We start from the raw sequence: 20,194 nt of genomic DNA on the forward strand, positions 1-20,194 counted from the left end.
CAGTGGCGCATTAAGAGCCAATTTTACGTGGGAGAGGCTTGCGTCTTTAATTGAATTACCCTCTTTAATTTCCCTACTTACCTCTTTATTTTAGGTCACCTAGTTGAGGTAAGGTAAGGTTTTGTTTAATATCAGAATGACCATGACATCTTATTCTTAAAAGGACTTTCAAAGATTTATTTGAAAGATGTATCAATAAAATGGTCATATTTGAACAGTTGTTGCTGAGCAAGTTTTGGTGTTCAGTCCAGCCACATACAACTGAAGCATGTGAAAAAGTACCTACCATACCAGGGATAGGTAGCAAACAAAGTCATGGTTTATCAAACCCAGAAACAAGCCCTGAAGCCCCATGCTCAATCAGTAACATCACCAATGTATCTTTGAACTTGTCTTGCACTAATGACAGTCTGACAGTTTGACTGACTGCAGCAAGTCATGGCTGGGTCGTCACAGCGACAGCATGGGCTTAAGGGAGGATAATGGTATTTAACATGCTCTCAACGTGCACACCACGCCGCTCAGACATGCCCTGCTGGACAGCACAGGCAGGCAGGCCTGCTTGCAGTCACATCGTCACCGCTTAAATCAGGGCGGCATTAAGAGAGGGAAGTTCAAGCCGCCTGATTTAGATGTACACCCACGACCAGGGGCAGGGGCAGTGACAGAGCTCATTCTGCCGGAAGCAAGCAAGCAAGCAGCAGGTCAGCATGTTGCCGAGGAGCAGAAGGCCCAGCCTGTTCCCGAACTACAAAGTAAGCGACTTGGGAAATACAGACGCAGCACCTCTGTATAGTCCGATTCCATTTGTGAAGGACACCTCGATCAAGCAGTGGGGGTCCCTGAACGACCTGCATTATGACATCTATGATCTTTATGCCGGTGAGAACGAGGAAGATGAGGTGTTCCTACCACCCCACATGTCTTCCTCGCCTGTCCGGAACTACATGCTCAACATCAACGTCGGTGGAAAGACCTTTCGAATCGCCCAGGGGGTCGTCGCCAAGTACCCCATGACCAGACTCGGCAAGCTGGCAACCTACACGGATCACGACAAGAAGCTGCGCCTGTGCGACGACTACGTGGTCAAAAGCAACGAGTTTTTCTTTGACCGCGACCCGGACGTGTTCAACTGCATCGCCAGCTTCTACAGGTATGTAGAGGAGTGTGTGTATAGAGGACAGGAGCGTTAAATATACCCCTGCAGCCCCCGCGAGGCAGAGGGGCCCATACAAGGCGGGGGGCCCACATGGGCCCTTGACTTGAAGAAACGGGCCCCCTCCACATGATATTAGGCCCTCTTTTTTCATTCGGGGGCCCATTCTTTGTAGTTTGCAGGGGGGCCTGAAGTACTTTCGTTACGCCAGTGGTAGAGGAGTGTATATTGGGAGTGTATATGAATAGATGTGAGTATATGTATTGTATGTGAATGTCTGAGGATGTTTGTGTATCTATGTGTGAAAATGGTGTCTATATGTTTAGCAAATGAGATGTGTAGGCCTACTACAAGATCTACAGTTCACACAAGGAAGAGGGCGACACTGCTTCTTCACTGTTCACCACTTTTTAATTTTTTTCTTTGATGCTACTACAAGATTTAACCTGATGGAACTGAACAGTCTGATCTGAAACCAAATATCCCTATGGGACTGTGATGGAGTGACCATCACTAGGGTTGTGGGTGTGTTCTGACTGTCACACTGACCGGCTCTTTGGTGCAGCGGTCAGAGCCCCGGTTTAGCACCCCAGAAGGTCCGGGTTCGAGTCCCGGCTGGGCAACTCTACTCCCCTTCGCTACAGGGACAATAAAGAATCTAATGTAATCTTATCTTCTACAGGACAGGGGTGCTCTGGATCAAGGACGAGCTGTGTCCGCGCAACTTCCTGGAGGAGATCAACTACTGGGGTGTGCGCGTCAAGAACTCCCACCGCTGCTGCCGCATCATGCTGGAGGAGAGGCAGGACGAGATCGACGAGCAGCTCAAGATCCAGAGCGAGCTGCTGGGCGAGCAGGAGGTGGAGGAGAACGAGGAGGTGTTCAAGGGGATGTGCTTGGGGTCCGTGCGGAGAAAGCTCTGGAACCTCATGGAGAACCCGTTCTCCTCGGTGCCTGCCAAGCTCATCTCGGTGACCTCCAGCATGTTTGTGATGCTGTCGCTGGTTGCCATGACGCTGAGTTCCGTGAAGGAGATGCAGTACCGGGCGCCGACGGGCGTGCTGAGCGGGATGACGCACTGGGAAATCGTGGAGGACGTCTGCCTCGCCGTCTTCACCGCGGAGTACCTCCTGCGTCTGGTGTCCACGCCGGACCTGGGACACTTCTCCAGAAATATGCTAAACACCGTGGACTTGATCGCCATTTTGCCGCACTATTTGCAAATGGTGCTGGAGTGCTTCGACAGCCAGCAGGACAACAAGGCTGTGAGTGACATGAGGACGGTGGGCAAGCTGGGCCAGGCGCTTCGCATCATGCGACTGATGCGCATCTTCAGGATACTCAAGCTGGCCCGGCACTCCACAGGGCTGCGGGCCTTCGGCTTCACCCTGAAGCAGTGCTACCAGCAGGTGGGCTGCCTGCTGCTCTTCATCGCCATGGGCATCTTCACCTTCTCGGCCATGGTGTACACGGTGGAGCGAGAGGTCCCGCGGACCAACTTCACCAGCATACCCCACGCGTGGTGGTGGGCTGCTGTAAGTATGAATGCACAGGCCAAAGGGCGCCAACTCCAAAAAAATTGTAGAACGTTGTTATGATGACTGAAGTGTGTGCACAGGTAGATTGAAGCACAAATCAACTTTTCACTGTTATTGTTTTTTTTTGCCCCTCCACCTCAATCTCTGGGGGGGTCTAAAAGGTCCATGCCCCCCCTACTTCATTTGGCGCCTATGTGGACAGCACATATTGCCTGAATCAGACATGTTCACTTGTCCATTACTGTGCTCTGTGTGGGGTACCTGAATCGAAAATGTTTGCTTGTCCACAAAGCAGTGGGCCTTCTTTAGTGCACTCTGTAATGAACAATTTAACTTGTCAGACATAACACTGGCCAGACACAAAAGCTGTCAGTATAGACCTTGGGTGCATTTCTTGACAGTGTCATTGCTAACTGGTTTGCAACCATGCTTTTGAGAAACGGGGTCCTGGTCATGTCATGGTGGGGTCCACATTCACTATGCAACTATGTTTGGATCTTAACAACAACAACCGTATTGTATTGCCACAGTCCAAAGGGTATTGGTCATTTAGGATTTTGATGGACAGGACAGGCTTCCCTTAGTTTCCCTGATCTAAAATAGGTCAAAATAGCAAATGATGCTTTCCCACTGATAAAAAAGTGCAGCCAAAAAAGATACAGAAGGTTGTGTGTAATTAAAAAGATAAAGTGCAACCAAAAAGACATAGAGGGTTTTCCGACAGTGTCTGTTAGTTATGTTACCCAACCAGGAAAATAATGCGCTGTGTGCCATCATCACAAGGTGTGATGCAAAAAGGAAATGTGATGTGCATTTGGAAAAGAGATTTGTTGTGATTGTGGTGTGTTGATGTGTAGTAGATAAAAAAATACATTTACATATATCTTAAACTCGTATTATTGCCAGGTGCCAAAATTCAAGTATTTGAGTCAAATCTCATCATGTAAGCGATCTGGATGATAACGCATTATAACTGGTGTGCCTCGCTGCAAATATGACAGTTGTTGAATCTAAAACCTCATCTGTAATGTGAACGCATCCCCTGTCCTGTCACCATGTGGTGGTACTGGTAGAACTTCCCCTCTGTGATTATCCCTTCTTGTAATTGGATCTAATGAATGTGTGCCAATGCCACCATTAACCAATTACGCGTCTGTGTTCCAGGTCAGCATTTCAACGGTGGGATATGGAGACGTGTACCCAGAGACCATATTTGGACGCATCTTTGCCTTTGGCTGCATTTCTTTGGGGATAATACTGAACGGCATGCCTATTTCTATGCTCTTCAACAAGTTTTCAGACTACTATTCGAAACTGAAGGCCCATGAATACACAGTTACCGTGAAGAATAGAGGCAAACTAAGGTTTGCCAAGAGGGCGAAAAGGAGATTGGCTCAAATCTGCAACAGGGACAACTATTACAACATAACCAACATGTAAGAGACGGCCTTAAAGAGAAGCATGAAATGACTTTGGTTATTCCCCACTTAACTGCCCTATAGTGAAAGCCCAACTGGGAAACTCCAACTCTGTGTACTCCACAGCACACAACAAAATTGCATTTATGCATCACCCGTGTAAGGGGCGCCCGAAAGGGAGCAGTGCGGCGGGACGGTACCATGCTCAGGGTACCTCAGTCATGGAGGAAAAATGGGGGAGTGCACTGGTTAATTACTCCCCCACCAACCTGGCAGGTCAGGAGTCGAACTGGCAACCTTTGGGCTACAAGTCTGACGCCCTAACCACTTACCCATGACTGCCCTATTATTTTCAGATACACTGTGAAGAAGGAATGGAACTCCACACCGACCTGTCTGTGTGATTTAATTAATAGGCCTACCAGCGGAAAGAACCTGATAATCTGCTTTGAGAAGTTACTCTGTACAAACAAGGGTCATTCCACGCCAAATCAACAATAGCCCCCGCACTTAGGTCTCAAAAAATTCTGAAAATATTACCAAGTGTACCCGTGGTACTTAAGAGAAACACTGTAAATGTATTTATTACTACTACTTTATTACTTTATTACTACTACGTTTATTCTGAAAATATTACCAAGTGGTAATTGAGCTACGGGCTTGTGAACTTTGACAAAAAAAAAGAGTGTGAACAAAATGGGCATCCCCCTCCCCCAGTAAAATTGGCTGTAACACGGAGAGAATACATCTCTCATTCAAATAAACTTACAGTGTTTCTCTTAAGTACCACGGGTACACTTGGTAATATTTTCAGAATTTTTTGAGACCTAAGTGCGCGGGCTCTTGTTGATTTGGCGTGGAATGACCCACAAGAGGTTGATGGTTTTATTTGCTATTTTGCTAAATGTTTGCATTTTGTATATGTATTTTCTTCCTCTTTCTTTTTTAAAATTACATTCTGCTCTTGAATTTGTTTATGTATTTGTGAATTTGTTAATTTATATGTAGGTACATATTGCCTTTTTTAAGTAATTTCAAAAACTTATACACACTCATCTTGCCTATGTCACAAATGTATAACTACATTCTGACTAATAAAAGATATTTAACTGTGAGGCTGTCCTCAACCAACATGTTTTATCACCTGCTCTGCCCTCAATCTGAGCCAGTGTACCTTCATCTTCAGTCAATTAGGTGGCGCTAGCCATTTCTATGTAACGGCTTCATGAGCACCACAAAAGAAGCTTGCTCTGATTGAATGCAAAGCGAGCCACCGCATTTTGCTTGGGCTGCCAGCTTGACCTCTATCCAGCGTTGTCTCGTTTCACGGCACAATGGTCCCTCCTGTGGCAGTTTCCCCGCTGATCAAGGTTTGTAAATTAGACATTATTGAGGATTATTTTTGTCTTTTGAAACTGGTGTCGTTTTAAGGCGGTGTGCTTGCTTGCTGCCTTAGTATTAGCCAGCCGTGTGGACAAGCTAGCTGCATGTAGTCCACCTTCCATGCAAGTGACATTCTCACAATCAATCTACAACTGTCCATAAATTTGACATGTCAGGCATTACAGTATTGTTCCGCATATGATAACTTATTACAAAAGTATTGTACGCTGGTTTCTTTCAAATGGTTTGGCAGCACGTATGTTGGCTTAAGCTATCAAAATAACTGTAGATAAGGGACTCTCTATTTGTTTTGATTATGTTATGCATTTCCTTATCATTGTGTTCTGCTTTACAGACAGCCCGTTGGTCTGCACTGATCGCAGGAATCGTCTATGGAAAGAAGCGATATGGTGAGTCCTTTTTGAAGCAGCACTGTTTGGAAGGGACGTTGTGTTCTGATCAGGCAGACGAGTTAGCACAGCTGACTAGCTGCTGCTAGCCTAGTGGTGGCAGTGACTTTTGAGACCTTGGCTCTAAAGGACTGTTTTATATAAGAGTTAATTCCCACGCCGTATATTTGAATATACCGACTTTGTGAAAGGGGATGTTGTAGAATGGAAAAACGTCAGCAGTTTATATAACCTACAAACTGTTGTCAGTGCTGTCAATAAAGACAATTTTATTATTTATGACAGTTATTTCTGCAGAAGGGGGTAAATTGTAAATGTTGGGCCCTTTTCAGCGTTTACAATTTAACCCCTTCTGCAGGAATAACTATCCTTGATGCCGGGACTCATTAATTGGAATTAAAAATGTGAACTGAAAGTTCTCAAAGTTCCCATAAGAGGGGCACATTTCTGATGTCAGTATACGCAAGTTAACATTTTGATTTGTGTTTACTGTTTTAACTTAAAGAGTGACTTGATTTTGATGAGAGAGAGAATGACCATTTTGATAATCTGACACTTATTGACTATATACTGTCTTAAGGACAATTTAAAGCCATTTGCTGTTGTGTGGTCTCACAGATCACCTAAAGCCAATCGCTGCAGAAGAGAGACGAATTGAAGAGGAGGAGAAGAAGATCAGAGAGGAGAAGGAGCGCATTGCCAAGGAGCTAGCAGAAGGTACAATACTCAAGTCTGGTCAACTCGATTAGAAATGCATTGTACAGGCCCTGCTGTGGTCAACCAGTTGGGCACTCGTCTGCCATGCGGCCGACGCGGGTTCGATTCCCAACCCGGGTCATTTGCCGACCCCTCCCCATCTCGCTCCCCATTCGTTTCCTGTTGACCTCTCAAGCTGTCCTGTCAAATAAAGACGTAAAAGACCCAAAAAAAATCTTGAAAAAAAAGAAAAGAAATGCATTGCAGTGTATTCTAAATGAATCTGCATGCTCTGCATCTGAAACTCTTCGACAGACTTGGTATGACAGCTGGGCTCTGATCAAATCATCCTTTTCTGCATTTTAATCCCTGGCTACGCTCATGAACCTGTACCAGAGTGAAACAGTAACTTCTCAATTCATTATTGCTGCCTTCCATCTGCTGAACAGTGCTAAGCTACATTACACTTCAGATTTTTAGGATGACTTAATGGGAGAACTACTTGGTATTTTGTTCAAATTCTGGATAGTGATAGAAAACCATTTGAAATGATTAAGTGTTAATTTATGACTTATTTATTTCTATTGGTTATATGTTTCACTCGACCCCTTACGTTTTACTTTTCTATTGACTAGGCTGGATACTGGCAAAAACATAGAGGTAGAACATTAGACTATAGTCCTGGACCAGCCCTGTAGACCCGTTCGCAATTTTGAGTTGAGGGCGTTTCTCACTGGATTTGAGTTAGTGGGTTCCTAGACATTAAAAATCACGGAGGTGCTCGTCCACCATAGTGCCAGATTTTTCACAATATGGCCGCCAAATATGGCCACAATTGCCAATGACAAATATCTGTCTTTTTTACTTTTAAACTGTTTATACACATGTCATACATCAGTTCTGACCATTTTTTGGAGAGGAATTCAATTCTGACAATTACATGAGGATGATGTGTGATTTTGACCTTAAAAGGTCATTGCCAAGGTCAAATTTGCTATTCTGAAGAACGTTAATAGACTTCCATTGTAAAAATGAGAGACAAATGATCAATTATGGCATGAGGAGTTATTTGCTGATAGTACTATGATTATTTGTATCAGTATAAAGTATCAATGTCTTTTTCCTATTCTGAAGAGCCATGTGCTTGTCCATTAGGTCATTATTAAGAATAAGGAACTGCCACTATAAATGTAAATCTAACATTTCTAACATTTAATATTTCTTAACACTTTAGGGACCATCATAGCATAAACAATTAATGAATAAATGTGATGATAAAGACCTAGGCTTAAATTAAGCCCAAAACACAATAAATTTACTAAGGTGGAACATTGTAACATTGTAGTGATTTAGTTATTTTAACTTGAAAAATCATGTTATCATTATGATCATCATATCTTATGATAATGGTTTCAGCCATTTTAATGGCAGGAGTATGCCAGGTGTGTGCTCCTGCCACCCATGTTGCTTAGGTTCATGCCTTATTTTGGGGTCCTTGGTTCTTGTAAGTATGTTGCAGACTCTATGAACTAGAAATGCCCCTCTCTGAACGTGCCCTCTTATAGCACTACTGATGGGAGGAGGAACATTGATTCCAGCACCACTGCTGTACATTTCTACTCTGTGATCATCAAATATTACAGCTGTTGTGGTTGATCTGGCCCCAGCCCAGACATGCACCAGTACTTCTCAGCCAATGTTGCATCTTGCTCGGTCAATATTTTGGCCTCTCCAAAGTTAGCCAAGTACTGGACTGGATCAGAAACCATGACTGCATGTTTAGTCCCAACCTCATGCAACCCCCCTACCCATGCATCTTCTCATGGTTCTTTGATCACAGTCAGTGATGCTCCAAGATGAGAGACTAATTGATGGAGGGGAAGCATTCTCCTCATCTAACCAGTGCCATACTGCTGGTAAATCTCCTGCATACCAAGTTCTTGGAAATATGGGCTGTAGTGGAGAAGCAATGCAAATGTATCTGTATCATTTGAGTCTATAACAACTTTTCTGCCCTGCGTCACACGAACAGCACACTCAACATGCACCAGCAACCTGTCCTAAGCCTCATCAACGCAGTTCAAGAGCTCTGGAATCTCTTCACCATCAGCTGACTTTGCTGGTAGCACCTCATCATCAACAGGGCTGACAATGACAGTAGTATTGCCTCTGGTTTGATAATAAATCATGTCTGGAACTAACAATTGGAGATTTCACTTGTTCTCCACAGAGGCCCAGAACTTATCAAGTTGGTGAGGAATGGGTGTTTGTCCGTTCATGCCAATGATGTCAACGGCTGTTGTTGAGTTGGTACGCCCCATGTGTTCTCCTTCCTTCAATGACATCTCAATGTAGGAGTCACAAGATGGATGAGCTCTGGATGTCAGCAGAGGGATATTGCTGAGTTGATGATGGCATTGATGACAGGGCCTAAATTCTGCCATAGGCATCTGACGGATCTTTGACATGAAGTCTACCCGAACATGAGGGAAATATGTAGACTCAGAGCTTCATTGGGTGAGATTAAGGTGAGGCTCAATTTCACTGACAAGCTTTGACTTGTTAACAACCAACGGAAGGTCACCATCTAACAGGGGTGATGCTGAAAGGACATCATGAGATCTGCTGAATACTCATGCCCTGTTCCTCAGTTATGTCCATTCTCCTATGTTCCTCAGCTATGTCTTTAGATGAGACCAACTTCTGCTCCTTTACGATAATTGCTGGTGTCTTCTATGGTTGATCTTTGTACTGCAGAAGATTCCTTTTTGAAACAGTTCCACTTATCTAATGTTCGTGAGAACTATCCTATCCTGCCTGTATAAGCTGAAGACAAGCTTGCAAGCAAGCTTTGGAGACGGTTGCGCAGGCTAGGTGCGACAACCTGGTTGCTGAGCAGATTATGCAGTGGAGCGGGCGCATTAACGGTCACTGAGTATGGATTCTGCGGAAGTCTAGCAACAATGACACATTTCAGTTGAATATAAGGTGCGGAGTGGTGCTCAGTGCATGTTGGAGGTGGCATTCTGTCCGCTTCAAAGTGGTGTTGTTGGTGAGAAAGTTGAGGACATCAGTGATCATTCTAATCTGATGGAAAGAGCTCAAACTTTGCTGCAACATTAACATTGCGTGTGTCCTCCATGACCCTTGCATACTCTCGGAATGCTGCTCAACCTTTATGTGACCTCCCACAGCACAGTACTAGCCATGGCGATATTGCACAAGTCACTGACCTACAGAAAAGCAACGGTACAGCTCAGAATGTGTTAATAGAACCTTGATTTGTTCAAGATACCATGATCCATAACATAGGTAATTAATGCAGTTACGTACTGCAAAGATTGCAGGACATTATGGTAGCCACATATTGATTTATTTTCCTTCTCTTTCAGAGACAACAGCATTTTTAATGATGGCCTCCAAATCCAGCCAAACTCCAAAGAATTGGTAGAGCTCTGACTTGTCTTGATTCAAGCTCTCCACTTGCTCAATCAAGGCCTCAAACTCATATTCTGGGCAACTGAAGCCAGTGAAGTGTGCAATGCCTGTACCTGTGCAAGCACTGGATAGTCTGCTTTGTCCTTGTGAGGCCGGAATACATCCCACTGGAGAGACATGCATCAATGCATCATCCAGGCCAGAACCTTGAGGCAATTTTCCCTGATATCTGAGAATAACACGCGTCCAATAGAAAGGGCCAATACAGTGGAAGAGATCCTTGAAGTGCTCTGTCTCATGCAGGTTTCATCACACCAAATTGCCATTGATGCCTGGTTCATCTGTCTGCGAACACTGGAAGTTGGATAGGCAGTGTCTGACAGTCGCACACTCAGAAATGGGTCTTGGTATTATAGGAAGGAAGCCAGCACGCATCATTGGCACAACAGCAGATGAGACAAGTGTGTGTACAGCAGCCTGCATCAAAAGGTCTCCTCCTGACACACCAGAGCGAATCAGGCTGATCAAGCATTCATGCTTTCCTGATAAACCTTTTGCAGTTGCAACATGCAGTAATGTTGCTTGCTTGTTTTCAGGATGCAGCAGCATCTCTGGTGGTAGGGCAGGTCGAACCACTGGCTTTGCATGATCAGGTACCTCTTGGCATGGTAAATTCCTCTGCAGTATATCACCAGCTTGGCTTAATTCTGTGCCCGACACTGGAGACTCTTGAAGGTGTCTGTTCACCGAAGCATCTTGAAACAGTAATAAGGCTGCATAGTGTGAACTCTTGGTACCAGAAAGTGATGATTTGTCAGCATAATCAGAGTTGGATACCTGCCAATGTGTAATCCTCCCTTGTAGAAGTGCTAGGTATGGTTTTCTGTCGGTTTTTCGAGCATTCCATAACATAGCTAGCAAGAAGGCTGGTCAGATCTGATTGTCTGGTAGCTTGAACATGAACCAATCCTGTGAAAAGTTGTGAGAAGATTCTTGATGTGAAGGCTTTTGCTGTGGGAAGGATCATATGCAATGGTGTTCGCCTTTTTCCGCTTTGAATGTTTGAAAGCGTTTCAAAGAGGCAGTGAAGTTGTGTACTCTTGGGATGTCTGATACACTTCTCCTCTTCTAGTGGGGGCTCCTCTCTGTGTTGACTGTTGCAGTGCATGTAATGTCCTGTCCTCTGACTGTGTGGAAATGTTAGATTTACATTTATAGTGGCTGTTCCTTATTCTTAATAATGACCTAATTGGCAAGCACAGGGCCGAGTTCTTCAGAATAGGGAAAAGACCTGGAACATGACCTTGACCTTGACCTTGACCTTGACCTTTTAAGAACTATACTGACTCTATCCTGACACAAAATAATCATAAATTAATGAAATCAATGAAAGTCTATTGACATTCTTCAGAATTGCAAATTTGACCTTGGCAATGACCTTTTAAGGTCACAATCACACATTCTCCTCATGTAATTGTCAGAAATGATTTCCTCTCCAAAAAATGGTCAGAATTGATGTATGGCATGTGTATAAACAGTTTAAAAGTAAAAAACACACGTTTTTGTCATAGGCGATGGCGGCCATTTTTGGCGTCCATATTGTGAAAAATCTGGCACTATGGTGGACGAGCACCTCCGTGATTTTTAATGTCTAGGAACCCACTAACTCAAATCCAGTGAGAAACGCCCTCAACTCAAAATTGCGAACGGGTCTACAGAGCTGGTCCTGGACTACTAGAGGTGACCCTGCCCCCCTTTTCACGGCAATCGGTGGCAGACATTTTTTGGAGGTAGACCTGAAAAATGGAAATGAATTGAGGAGGCTCAACTCGGTCAAAAACTGGCTTAATAATGTGAAAATGTCCATCAACACTCTATACAAGGACAATAGTTAAAGTCTAAAGCTGAAGCTGAAATCTACATAATTAATATAATTAGATTTTTAAATGTTTTTTATCGACTCATGATTTAAGTAGATATTTTGCCTGACATTTCAAATCTGGTCTTTGATTAATGTGTTACTTCATATTCACAGTTTTAGTCTATTTTTGACAGGGGTGGGCGCGTTCTCCATTGACTTGCATTGACTGAAGGTGTCTACACTACCTATAGAAGATGGGAAGTGCCATGTGCTGTTTCCCAGTGCTGTCGCAAATTGCTGTGTCACCTCTTGTTTAATGTTCTACCTCTATGGGCAAAAACCTGTAGCTAATGTGCATCACGATACAGGGATCCTGATGCAACGCATGCATCATGAACAGGCCCGATGCGTTATCTTGTGATTAGGTTTTTTTTTTTTGCGCACCCCTAGTTAATAGCATGGGTGAAGCTGATGCGTGGATGCTCCATTTGACTACCTAACCTGGTTATTAACACGCTCTTCTTTTGTCATTCACAGCGAGCGAGGACACCATTCTGAAATGAACAACCTGTGGCGAATTTCCTCACCTCACTTTCCTCCCTCCTCACATGCACATGTGGCAGTCTCTTCCGTACCAACGTATTCCAGAGTGATGGTGCTGTGTCTTTTTACTCCTGAGTCTCAATCGCTGTAGACTGGAGCAACCACACGCCTGTTTTTCCTGTTTCTTTGCAGTTTGTAAATATACTGTTTGGAACTCCGTACGTACATTGAAGGTCTTTGTATGAATTATTCAAGCAACACACAGACACCATGAAGGAAAATAATTTTTCAATTTATAAATGTAAATGACTATTAAAAATAATGAGACCTAATATCTCCTGGTATGTGTGGTAATCTTTAAGTTTTATATTGATTATATGATCAGTTATATGCAACGAATATTCTGATTTTAAATGTACTGCATGAGTAATGTAAACTCTTTATACATTATGAATGTGGTCATGTTCATGGAATATTCCGGTTGCAGAACGCTGTTCCACACATGTAAACGGAATATTCCGGAACTTGTTTAAAACCAAATGCTGATAATACTCTGTGCATGTAACCGCACTAATGCATTTTACAAAAGGCTGTGGTGGTGGCATTTGTTGCACGCTTTGATTTTGCACGGAAACATCTTGTTTACCAAAGACAGGTGTTTTACAGATAACCATAAACAAACAAGGCTCAGCCTTTTATTATTAAAATGCCATGGCTTAAAATCAAATTACAAAAAGTTGAAAACAATTCCCTTTTTAGAAAATGTGCAAATGCTCACAGAAGCTGGTGAAAAAGATTCGAGTCATAATTACAGTACTTTGTAGCAGATGGCAGCAATGATTCCCTAGTTGCAATTGGTGAGATTACATTCATTTTCCTCTGTGTATTTCTCAGCCAATGAAAATTCACCTGATCTATCCCAGTAGTCCACAGCCCGGACACGGTAGAAGCCAGACACCTGCATGTTTTCTGGAACCAAAAAGGGAAGGATAAATGGTTGTGAGAACATGTGACTATGAAGACACAAAAGTGTTTGCAAACATTTAATAATATATAGGCATTCATTACAAACAAGTATTTATCACAATACACGTTTGATCGAAAGATGGGGGAAATGCAAATATTTCTCTTTATGGTTTCACCACTATTTCTGGCTTGCTGATGTGTGCAGTGCGGGCCCTCACAAAAGTTATTGGGAAATACAAATACTTCGGTAATTCAAGAGATATTATGTACTCTACGCAGTAGTCTAGACTGTTCACCTGGAGAATGTGCATATGAAGTGAAGATGGTGTTGGAAAGATTTATTCTTTGGAATTTGCTTTGGTCCCTGGAGAACTCGATCTCGTAGCATTTGATGCATCTGAAAAAAGTACAACAAAGCATTTTATCATATGAAACGACTTATGTTGCTCAAACTGTCCAAAGGTTTCTGAGAGTGTACGATGTTCATGGCCATGAGTTCTGCAACTTACTTTGAATTGATGCAGTGATCTTTCCACACGATCAGTACTTGGCCTTTTGTGATGGGTATGAATCGCAAGCCATTTACCTGAGGCACAACAGCGCCAGATCAATGAGTATATTCAACATTTTTTAAAGCCTTAAGTCGAAATGTTTGTTCTCTACATTGTATCACAGGCTTCGATAACTTTGTAAGGGAATGGAAGAAAAATACATGTGTGAATTTGTTTTGGTCTCTTCCATGAGCTATAACAGCATTATTAAGTATGTTTGGAGATGCGGGCTCAATGAACAACCCTTGAGCCAAGCACACAAGGTCAGCTGAACTAATCAGGGGTGAGTTTCTCAAAAGAGAAGTTGTTAGCCTGTTAGCAACTTCGGTAGTTGCCAATGGGAAAATGCATTGAAAACAACAAAGTAGCTAATGTAGTAAGCAACTTTGGTTTTGAGAAATTCACCCCAGATGTGCCATAAGTACGTATAAGAGACACTGACCTGGCCTGGTGCAGCACTGGGTTTGGCACAAAGGTGGATGAGGAGGACCGAGGGGACAGGCAGGTTGGCCCTGAGAGTGAGGCCTCCCGCCCTGGGCAGAGGCAGAGGCCCTTCCCTTACTGGATCCTGTCAGTATACAAAGCAAAGCTAATCAGTACCTACCAACACACTATATAATACCCAACATCACCGCTTTAGATCAAGCTTCATAACAATGATATATTGAGCCAGGGTGAAATGGGGTAATGGGATGCATTCTACAATATGTTATAGCTTTTAAAATATATACAGTTTATTCTAGTAGCACCTTGAACTGTTAATGTTAAAATACAAGTATAAAGCAATATAAAACCCCATCTGCAGGAAAATAAGCAAGCACATCAAATTGCATTTTTGCCCGTAACAATTGATATACTAGATAATATACTAGGACTCCTGTAGTATGAAAAGTAAAGTACATTTGGCACATCTGTCCTTATAATATGATATTCATAACATGTTATTTGTTATGCGTCACCATGTATTTCCAGTGATGTGAAGTGAGTCAGGCTACTGTACCTCCAGTTTCCTCAGCTGCCTGAACTGCTCCACAGTGGGGAAGTCAGGGCTGCCCATCTGCAGCCACAGGGCATAGGGATTTGTGACGTTGTTGTCCAGGTAGTACGTCACATACATCAGCTCTGCAATTGTATATATTAAAAAAAAATGTTAGCTTCCTGTGTCTGTCTCCAACCCGTGTGTGTGTTTGCATGCATGAGAGAGAGATTTAAGTTACACTTTTACAGGTGGGGAAAATGTGTCATCTCCATCTTCAATTGACCTAATAAGGTGCCTTTAAAACATGGGGGGCATTTGTGCTATGCCACTGCACCCAAAATTATATCGATTTCTGTGTCTGAGTCTATGTGTGCGTCCAAACCTGGCTGAGTAGGAGGAATATTTTTGATCTGGACTTGGACATGATCCACACTGGAGGACGTGCTGTTGTCATTGCTGTTGTAGATAACTACAGTGCACTGCCAGCTATCGGAGCTCCCAGGCAGCGAGGGGGAATGGGCGCTCGCCAAGACTCCCACCGTGTTATTGTCAGAAGAATCCAGTACTTGATTCTGAGCTAGTACTTGCGCCTCTCCTAGAGGTAAAGAAAAGCATGGTTTAGTGTTCAAGTGTTTGATCTGATACAGTAAGGAAACTAAAATGTACTAATTCTAATTCTAAATCTAATAAATGTAGTAGTGCCTAGGATAATTATTTACAGTACAGTACATGTATTGTATTAGTATAATTATTTACATTGTAGGGATTATAGTTATTGACATGAAGATGGAGAACAATGTTAATCCACCAACATCAATGTCAGTCACACTGGCACGCACAGGTAGGTATACTGTAGCTTACATTTACACATGTATAGTGACAAAGATATTCTACGTATTCTATTCTCTACTCTACTTCTTGGCAATATCAGAAAGACTCTGAGTACCTAGTAAGGCCAGTAACCCCATTACAGTCAAAACAGGTTTCCTTAGTAACTGCACGTGAGGTGGACTGGTGTTGTTGACCTGGAAGCGTACGGTGAGCGTGCGCTGGGTGAAGGGGTAGGGATGGTAACTAAGGAAGGCGTTGTCGTTGCTCAGCAACGTGTAGTTGATGCTGTTGTCAGGGTCGGCTATGAGCAGGTCCTGGTGCTGGTGGATCACCTGTCATGACAAAGTAAACAGGTTCACTTCCCACAGTGCTTAATGGGAAACTTTCTTATCATATAACATTTACATTATATGAGTGTACTGAAACAAGTGTTTGTGCGTGCACATCCAAATGAACAGGTGCCGGACTATACAAGATCAAATAAAAAAGAAAGAAGATCCACACACAGTTGCTGCTCCCAGTTTATTGTACACGTTTCGACCAGTCTGTTCGTCACACCTACACCTCACGAAGACCAGATGGTCGAAACGTTGTGTACAATAAACTGGGAGCAGCAAGCAGCCAGTACCCATGTTTCAATTTCAAATCAATTCAAGATCAGAGATGCATTTGTGTGATTAGTGGTAAAAAATCTACAAGCAACACTAAGTAGCCTTAACCTAAAAATACTGGTAACAAATTCACATCAGTAGTTCATGAACTTGTAGAAGGATAAAAAAAAAAAAAGGAACATCTGATTTCCTACAGAGTAACCAATTCACAGAGTACAACGATTGGAATTGCAACCAAAACCAAAAAAAATACAACTTTGTGTTGCTGATGTATTCCTCTACCTTGACCACCATCGCAGCATAGGTGGCATCTGCCCTCCATGACTGTGGCTTGGACCAGCCCACGAGGGGATCAGCCTCGTCGTTGTATACGGGCTTGGACCGGAAGGCTGGGAAACGGCCCAGGAGCTCCTTCATAGAGTCAATCTCCTGCTGCAGTATGGGTAAAGAATGGCCACCTCCCTGTAGGAACATGAGGTTCAGTTTATTTACCAGTACATAGGCATGGCTGGGATTGGACAAATGAAGGCCAAAAACAGCAGGAAAATGTTATGTACATTATGTTATGTCATGCCATCACACAGTTTTCTATGGCGTAGTGGTTTTATGGGTCTATGTGCATACCAGAAAAATCATGTGTTTGAGCGACTGTCAAACTAAGTTTCATCCGCCGGAGCAGCTGACTGAGGGAAGTTTAAATGCTCGACGCGCTCAAAGCTATAAAGGAGTTCCAATGTCCATATGTCCGTTTCGCATCCTTTATTCAGCTTTCAGTATCAAAGGGTTAAAACAACAGGTTCATAGTCCATAATCCAGGTGAGGTTAAAATCCATAAAGTGCGAATTATGTGCAAAATAGCATGTGTCAGCAAAAGTTTGGCTTCCCCCATCACCCACTCACTGACAACAAACACCCCAAGTGAACAGGTGAAATACTAATTGACGATCACCACGTGATCCCATGTAGCGCCACTAGACTGTCATCACACTCAAAACAAGTCAACACATCAAATTCAGAAACCCAAACCGCTATCTGTCCACAACATCATGTATGCATTGGTAGAATAGAACTGGGTAAGTGAATAAAAGCAAGCCTACAGTGTAGGGCCTGACATGATTTCACAGGAAAGCAAAAACATTCTGATCAAATCTGACCTTTTTATGCAGGGCAATGTAGTCCAGGCGGACTCCAGTCTCTCCGGTGAAGTAGTTGGTCCCATTGTAGCAGTGCTGCAGCATGGCCCAGCAGAAGGGGGAGTGGGGAGGGGAGTGGCAGGAGTCCCCAGGACCCCCGAACCTCAACTTGGGGCTGGCCGCACGCAGGCCCTCGGAGCAGGCGTCATAATAATTCAGAAACCCTAGAGGAGTAGGTGGAGAGGAGCATAGAGTTTTTGTGATTAACTTTTGGTTAGTTTTTTGTTTAGTAAATACAAAATCAAAACAAATGAACAAATCAGTCATCCTCACCACACAAAGTCAAGATCGAGGAGGAGTAGAAAGGGGGGGGGGACAGTGGACAGTAACAAACATTTTTACTACCAAGGTGTAACATAACTCAAAGAGTCTCTAAGAAGCTCAGACAGTTCACAAAATTTCCCCAAACAGGAGAGAAGTATAGACTTAATAATATAAGAGAAGCATTGGTTATGATCACCGTACTGAACCATGGAAGTAACTTTCATGAATTTAATTTTGAGGGAGGGTATACCCCCGCCAAACTGTTTTGTTATTTGCATCCAAAACACTATTAAAAAGAACAAATGGAATAGCTTCTCATTTTGCATCGTCAAACATCTGAAATCAAAATGCCATCCATGCACTGAAATACTCAGAAATGCACAATCAAGACAACACATGACACTCTTATCCCAACATGCAATGTAGCGTTACATGGGCGGCTCAATGACCTGATCCAAGGTCAAGGAAAGGAAATGGGACTACCTTGAATGGAAACTGTGACGTTGTCAAAGTCATGATTGTTTGGTTCATTCCATGTCTCAAAATTCCACTGAGAGACATATCCCAGGCCATACTTCCCTGTAAAATCAGAAGATGAATTAAGTCATAGACAAGGTAATAAAAGACACTAAAAACATTACTTTTTCTAAGTGATGGACAAATGTGAATTATGACTCACCAATGTACCGCTTTGCTATGCGATGGACCAGGTTTCGCCACTCCACTACTTGTTTTTTGTCCTCAAAGTCATCAAAGAAGTTAGACACACTTCCCATCAACTCAAATCCTGGAATAAAGTAGATGAGTACATCACTTTATTACTTAGGAAGATGTCTATGGTGGAATAAAAAAATATACTCACAAACTGAACCTCATTATTTATGGTACCACCATGTTCACACACAGACAAGCTTCAGCCCTTAAGCCATCATCAGTGCATAGTGTGAACCAAGGAAAGGGTGTATCTTATCACTATAGAAGTTGAACAAGCCCATCACTAGCTGTACACCTGAAGATGTTGAAGGTAACATTAGGGCTCACAAATTTACACCAACCGGCCAAATGCTGGTGAAATGTCAGTTTGGCAGCACGTAGAAAAGCCAAAAGTAGACCAAGTTACTAGCCACTTTGACCCATGATGAGTGAGTGTGTGTTTGTTTGGCTAGTGTGATTAACATCTGCCAGCCATTTTGGCTGGTGGTGAAACAAGTTGACTGAGGGCCCTGTCTATAATCATTCATAGGGTACCTTTGAGGAACAGGCCTACCTGGTCTGAGCCCATTCCGCCACAGCTGGTCCACCATCTTGTCCAGACTGGTGAAATTGTATGATACCTTTCCATTGACTACCCTGTTGAACAACACAAGCAACACACAGAGGAGGATATCCAAGATATCACTGTTATTATAAAGTTATGCGTGCAATGAACCTAGACAAGTAAACATCGCAATATTTGTACATATTCCTATGGAGTAAAACAAATATAGAAAAGGATCATGCTTACTGTGCTGTGACGAGCTCGAGCAGCCAATGGATGCGCACCTGCTGAATCCCATGGTGAGGTACTGAGCCAATGTAGGCCAGATTTAACTCCTGGTCCCTACTCAGGTCATATTCATCTGCCTTGGTGTGAGGAAGAGGGGGGCTAGGAGTGGGGAAATTTAGAAGAATGTCAAGTGCAAACAACAGTGAACTACAGGTTTACAAGCAAAGTGACCAAAGGTCTTGGAACAATGTTACATACCAATGCCATAACTGTGTAATAAATGTTTATCATTATAACTGTGTAAGCAGTCAAGCACTTGCAATGACGTTCTGTGCACTGTGTGCAGAGGTGGTTATCTCGTAGGTTGCCTACTAGGCAGGCTATGCAATCAAAAGTGGCAATCCTATCACTTCTCTGTCATCTCCTTTCACGAAAGACTGTCTGGGGGTGAAGGTGACTTGAAGTTCTGTTTGATATTTGTTACAAAACCAAAATATGAGCTTAAGCTACAACCATTGCAAAATACAATCAAAGTTCCTCTCCTACCTAAACTGTCTCTGATACAATTTAAAATGTGATAACAAGCTTGGCGACTTACCAGAAACCAGTGCTCTCCCAGAAATGGTTTAAATTCCTCAAGGGTGTTTGGACGTCTACAACTATGTCAACATATTTACAAAGAACAGTTCGACAAATTACAACGAGAAGAAGAGATGTCCACCCAATAAACCGATGGAATGTGATTTCCATACTGGGGACATTGCAGCTCTGTAAGGAGGAATTCCACAGATGGTTTGTTTTGATAGTCGGAAACAACCTCTTCCGGTTCACATATGTCATTATATTTCATTATTAATGAAGGAGAAGATC

At 43.0% G+C, this 20,194-nt stretch overlaps 2 protein-coding genes and 1 long non-coding RNA gene across 3 annotated transcripts; 2 read left to right on the forward strand and 1 right to left on the reverse strand.

Moving 5' to 3' along the window:
• The first annotated feature begins 493 nt into the window (after window positions 1-493).
• Window positions 494-4,580, forward strand: LOC134445415 (potassium voltage-gated channel subfamily V member 2-like). Its single transcript, XM_063194499.1, has 3 exons — window positions 494-1,153; window positions 1,839-2,691; window positions 3,859-4,580. Exons 1-3 carry the CDS (start codon window positions 711-713, stop codon window positions 4,132-4,134), a joined length of 1,572 nt encoding a protein of 523 aa, XP_063050569.1. The 5' UTR covers window positions 494-710; the 3' UTR covers window positions 4,135-4,580.
• A 749-nt stretch (window positions 4,581-5,329) lies between these two features.
• LOC134446148 (uncharacterized) lies at window positions 5,330-12,775 on the forward strand. The gene is made up of 4 exons (XR_010034383.1): window positions 5,330-5,482; window positions 5,851-5,905; window positions 6,524-6,622; window positions 12,438-12,775. It is a non-coding gene; the product is annotated as an uncharacterized LOC134446148 (long non-coding RNA).
• A 347-nt stretch (window positions 12,776-13,122) lies between these two features.
• idua (alpha-L-iduronidase) lies at window positions 13,123-20,120 on the reverse strand. Its single transcript, XM_063195443.1, has 14 exons — window positions 19,923-20,120; window positions 19,343-19,483; window positions 19,106-19,188; window positions 18,518-18,625; window positions 18,322-18,417; window positions 17,536-17,738; window positions 16,664-16,843; window positions 15,886-16,102; window positions 15,322-15,534; window positions 14,961-15,082; window positions 14,403-14,528; window positions 13,919-13,995; window positions 13,706-13,806; window positions 13,123-13,412 (listed from the first exon to the last, which is right to left on the reverse strand). The coding sequence occupies exons 1-14, from the start codon at window positions 20,072-20,074 to the stop codon at window positions 13,288-13,290; spliced, it is 1,944 nt and encodes a 647-aa protein (XP_063051513.1). The 5' UTR covers window positions 20,075-20,120; the 3' UTR covers window positions 13,123-13,287.
• Between the last annotated feature and the right edge of the window lie 74 nt (window positions 20,121-20,194).

Source organism: Engraulis encrasicolus, chromosome 3, assembly GCF_034702125.1.
Source record: "Engraulis encrasicolus isolate BLACKSEA-1 chromosome 3, IST_EnEncr_1.0, whole genome shotgun sequence".
Taxonomy (NCBI): Eukaryota; Metazoa; Chordata; class Actinopteri; order Clupeiformes; family Engraulidae; genus Engraulis; species Engraulis encrasicolus.

Excerpts from the sequence above, each read along its gene's own strand:
- idua (XM_063195443.1), bottom strand. The coding sequence starts at position 20,074 with ATGGAAATCACATTCCATCGGTTTATTGGGTGGACATCTCTTCTTCTC. Across the intron at positions 18,626-19,105 it reads GCGGAATGGGCTCAGACCAG|GATTTGAGTTGATGGGAAGT; the intron begins GTAGGCCTGTTC and ends ACTTTATTCCAG. Across the intron at positions 15,535-15,885 it reads GGGGTTACTGGCCTTACTAG|GAGAGGCGCAAGTACTAGCT; the intron begins GTACTCAGAGTC and ends CTTTACCTCTAG.
- LOC134445415 (XM_063194499.1), top strand. The coding sequence starts at position 711 with ATGTTGCCGAGGAGCAGAAGGCCCAGCCTGTTCCCGAACTACAAAGTA. Across the intron at positions 1,154-1,838 it reads TGCATCGCCAGCTTCTACAG|GACAGGGGTGCTCTGGATCA; the intron begins GTATGTAGAGGA and ends TATCTTCTACAG. Across the intron at positions 2,692-3,858 it reads ACGCGTGGTGGTGGGCTGCT|GTCAGCATTTCAACGGTGGG; the intron begins GTAAGTATGAAT and ends TCTGTGTTCCAG.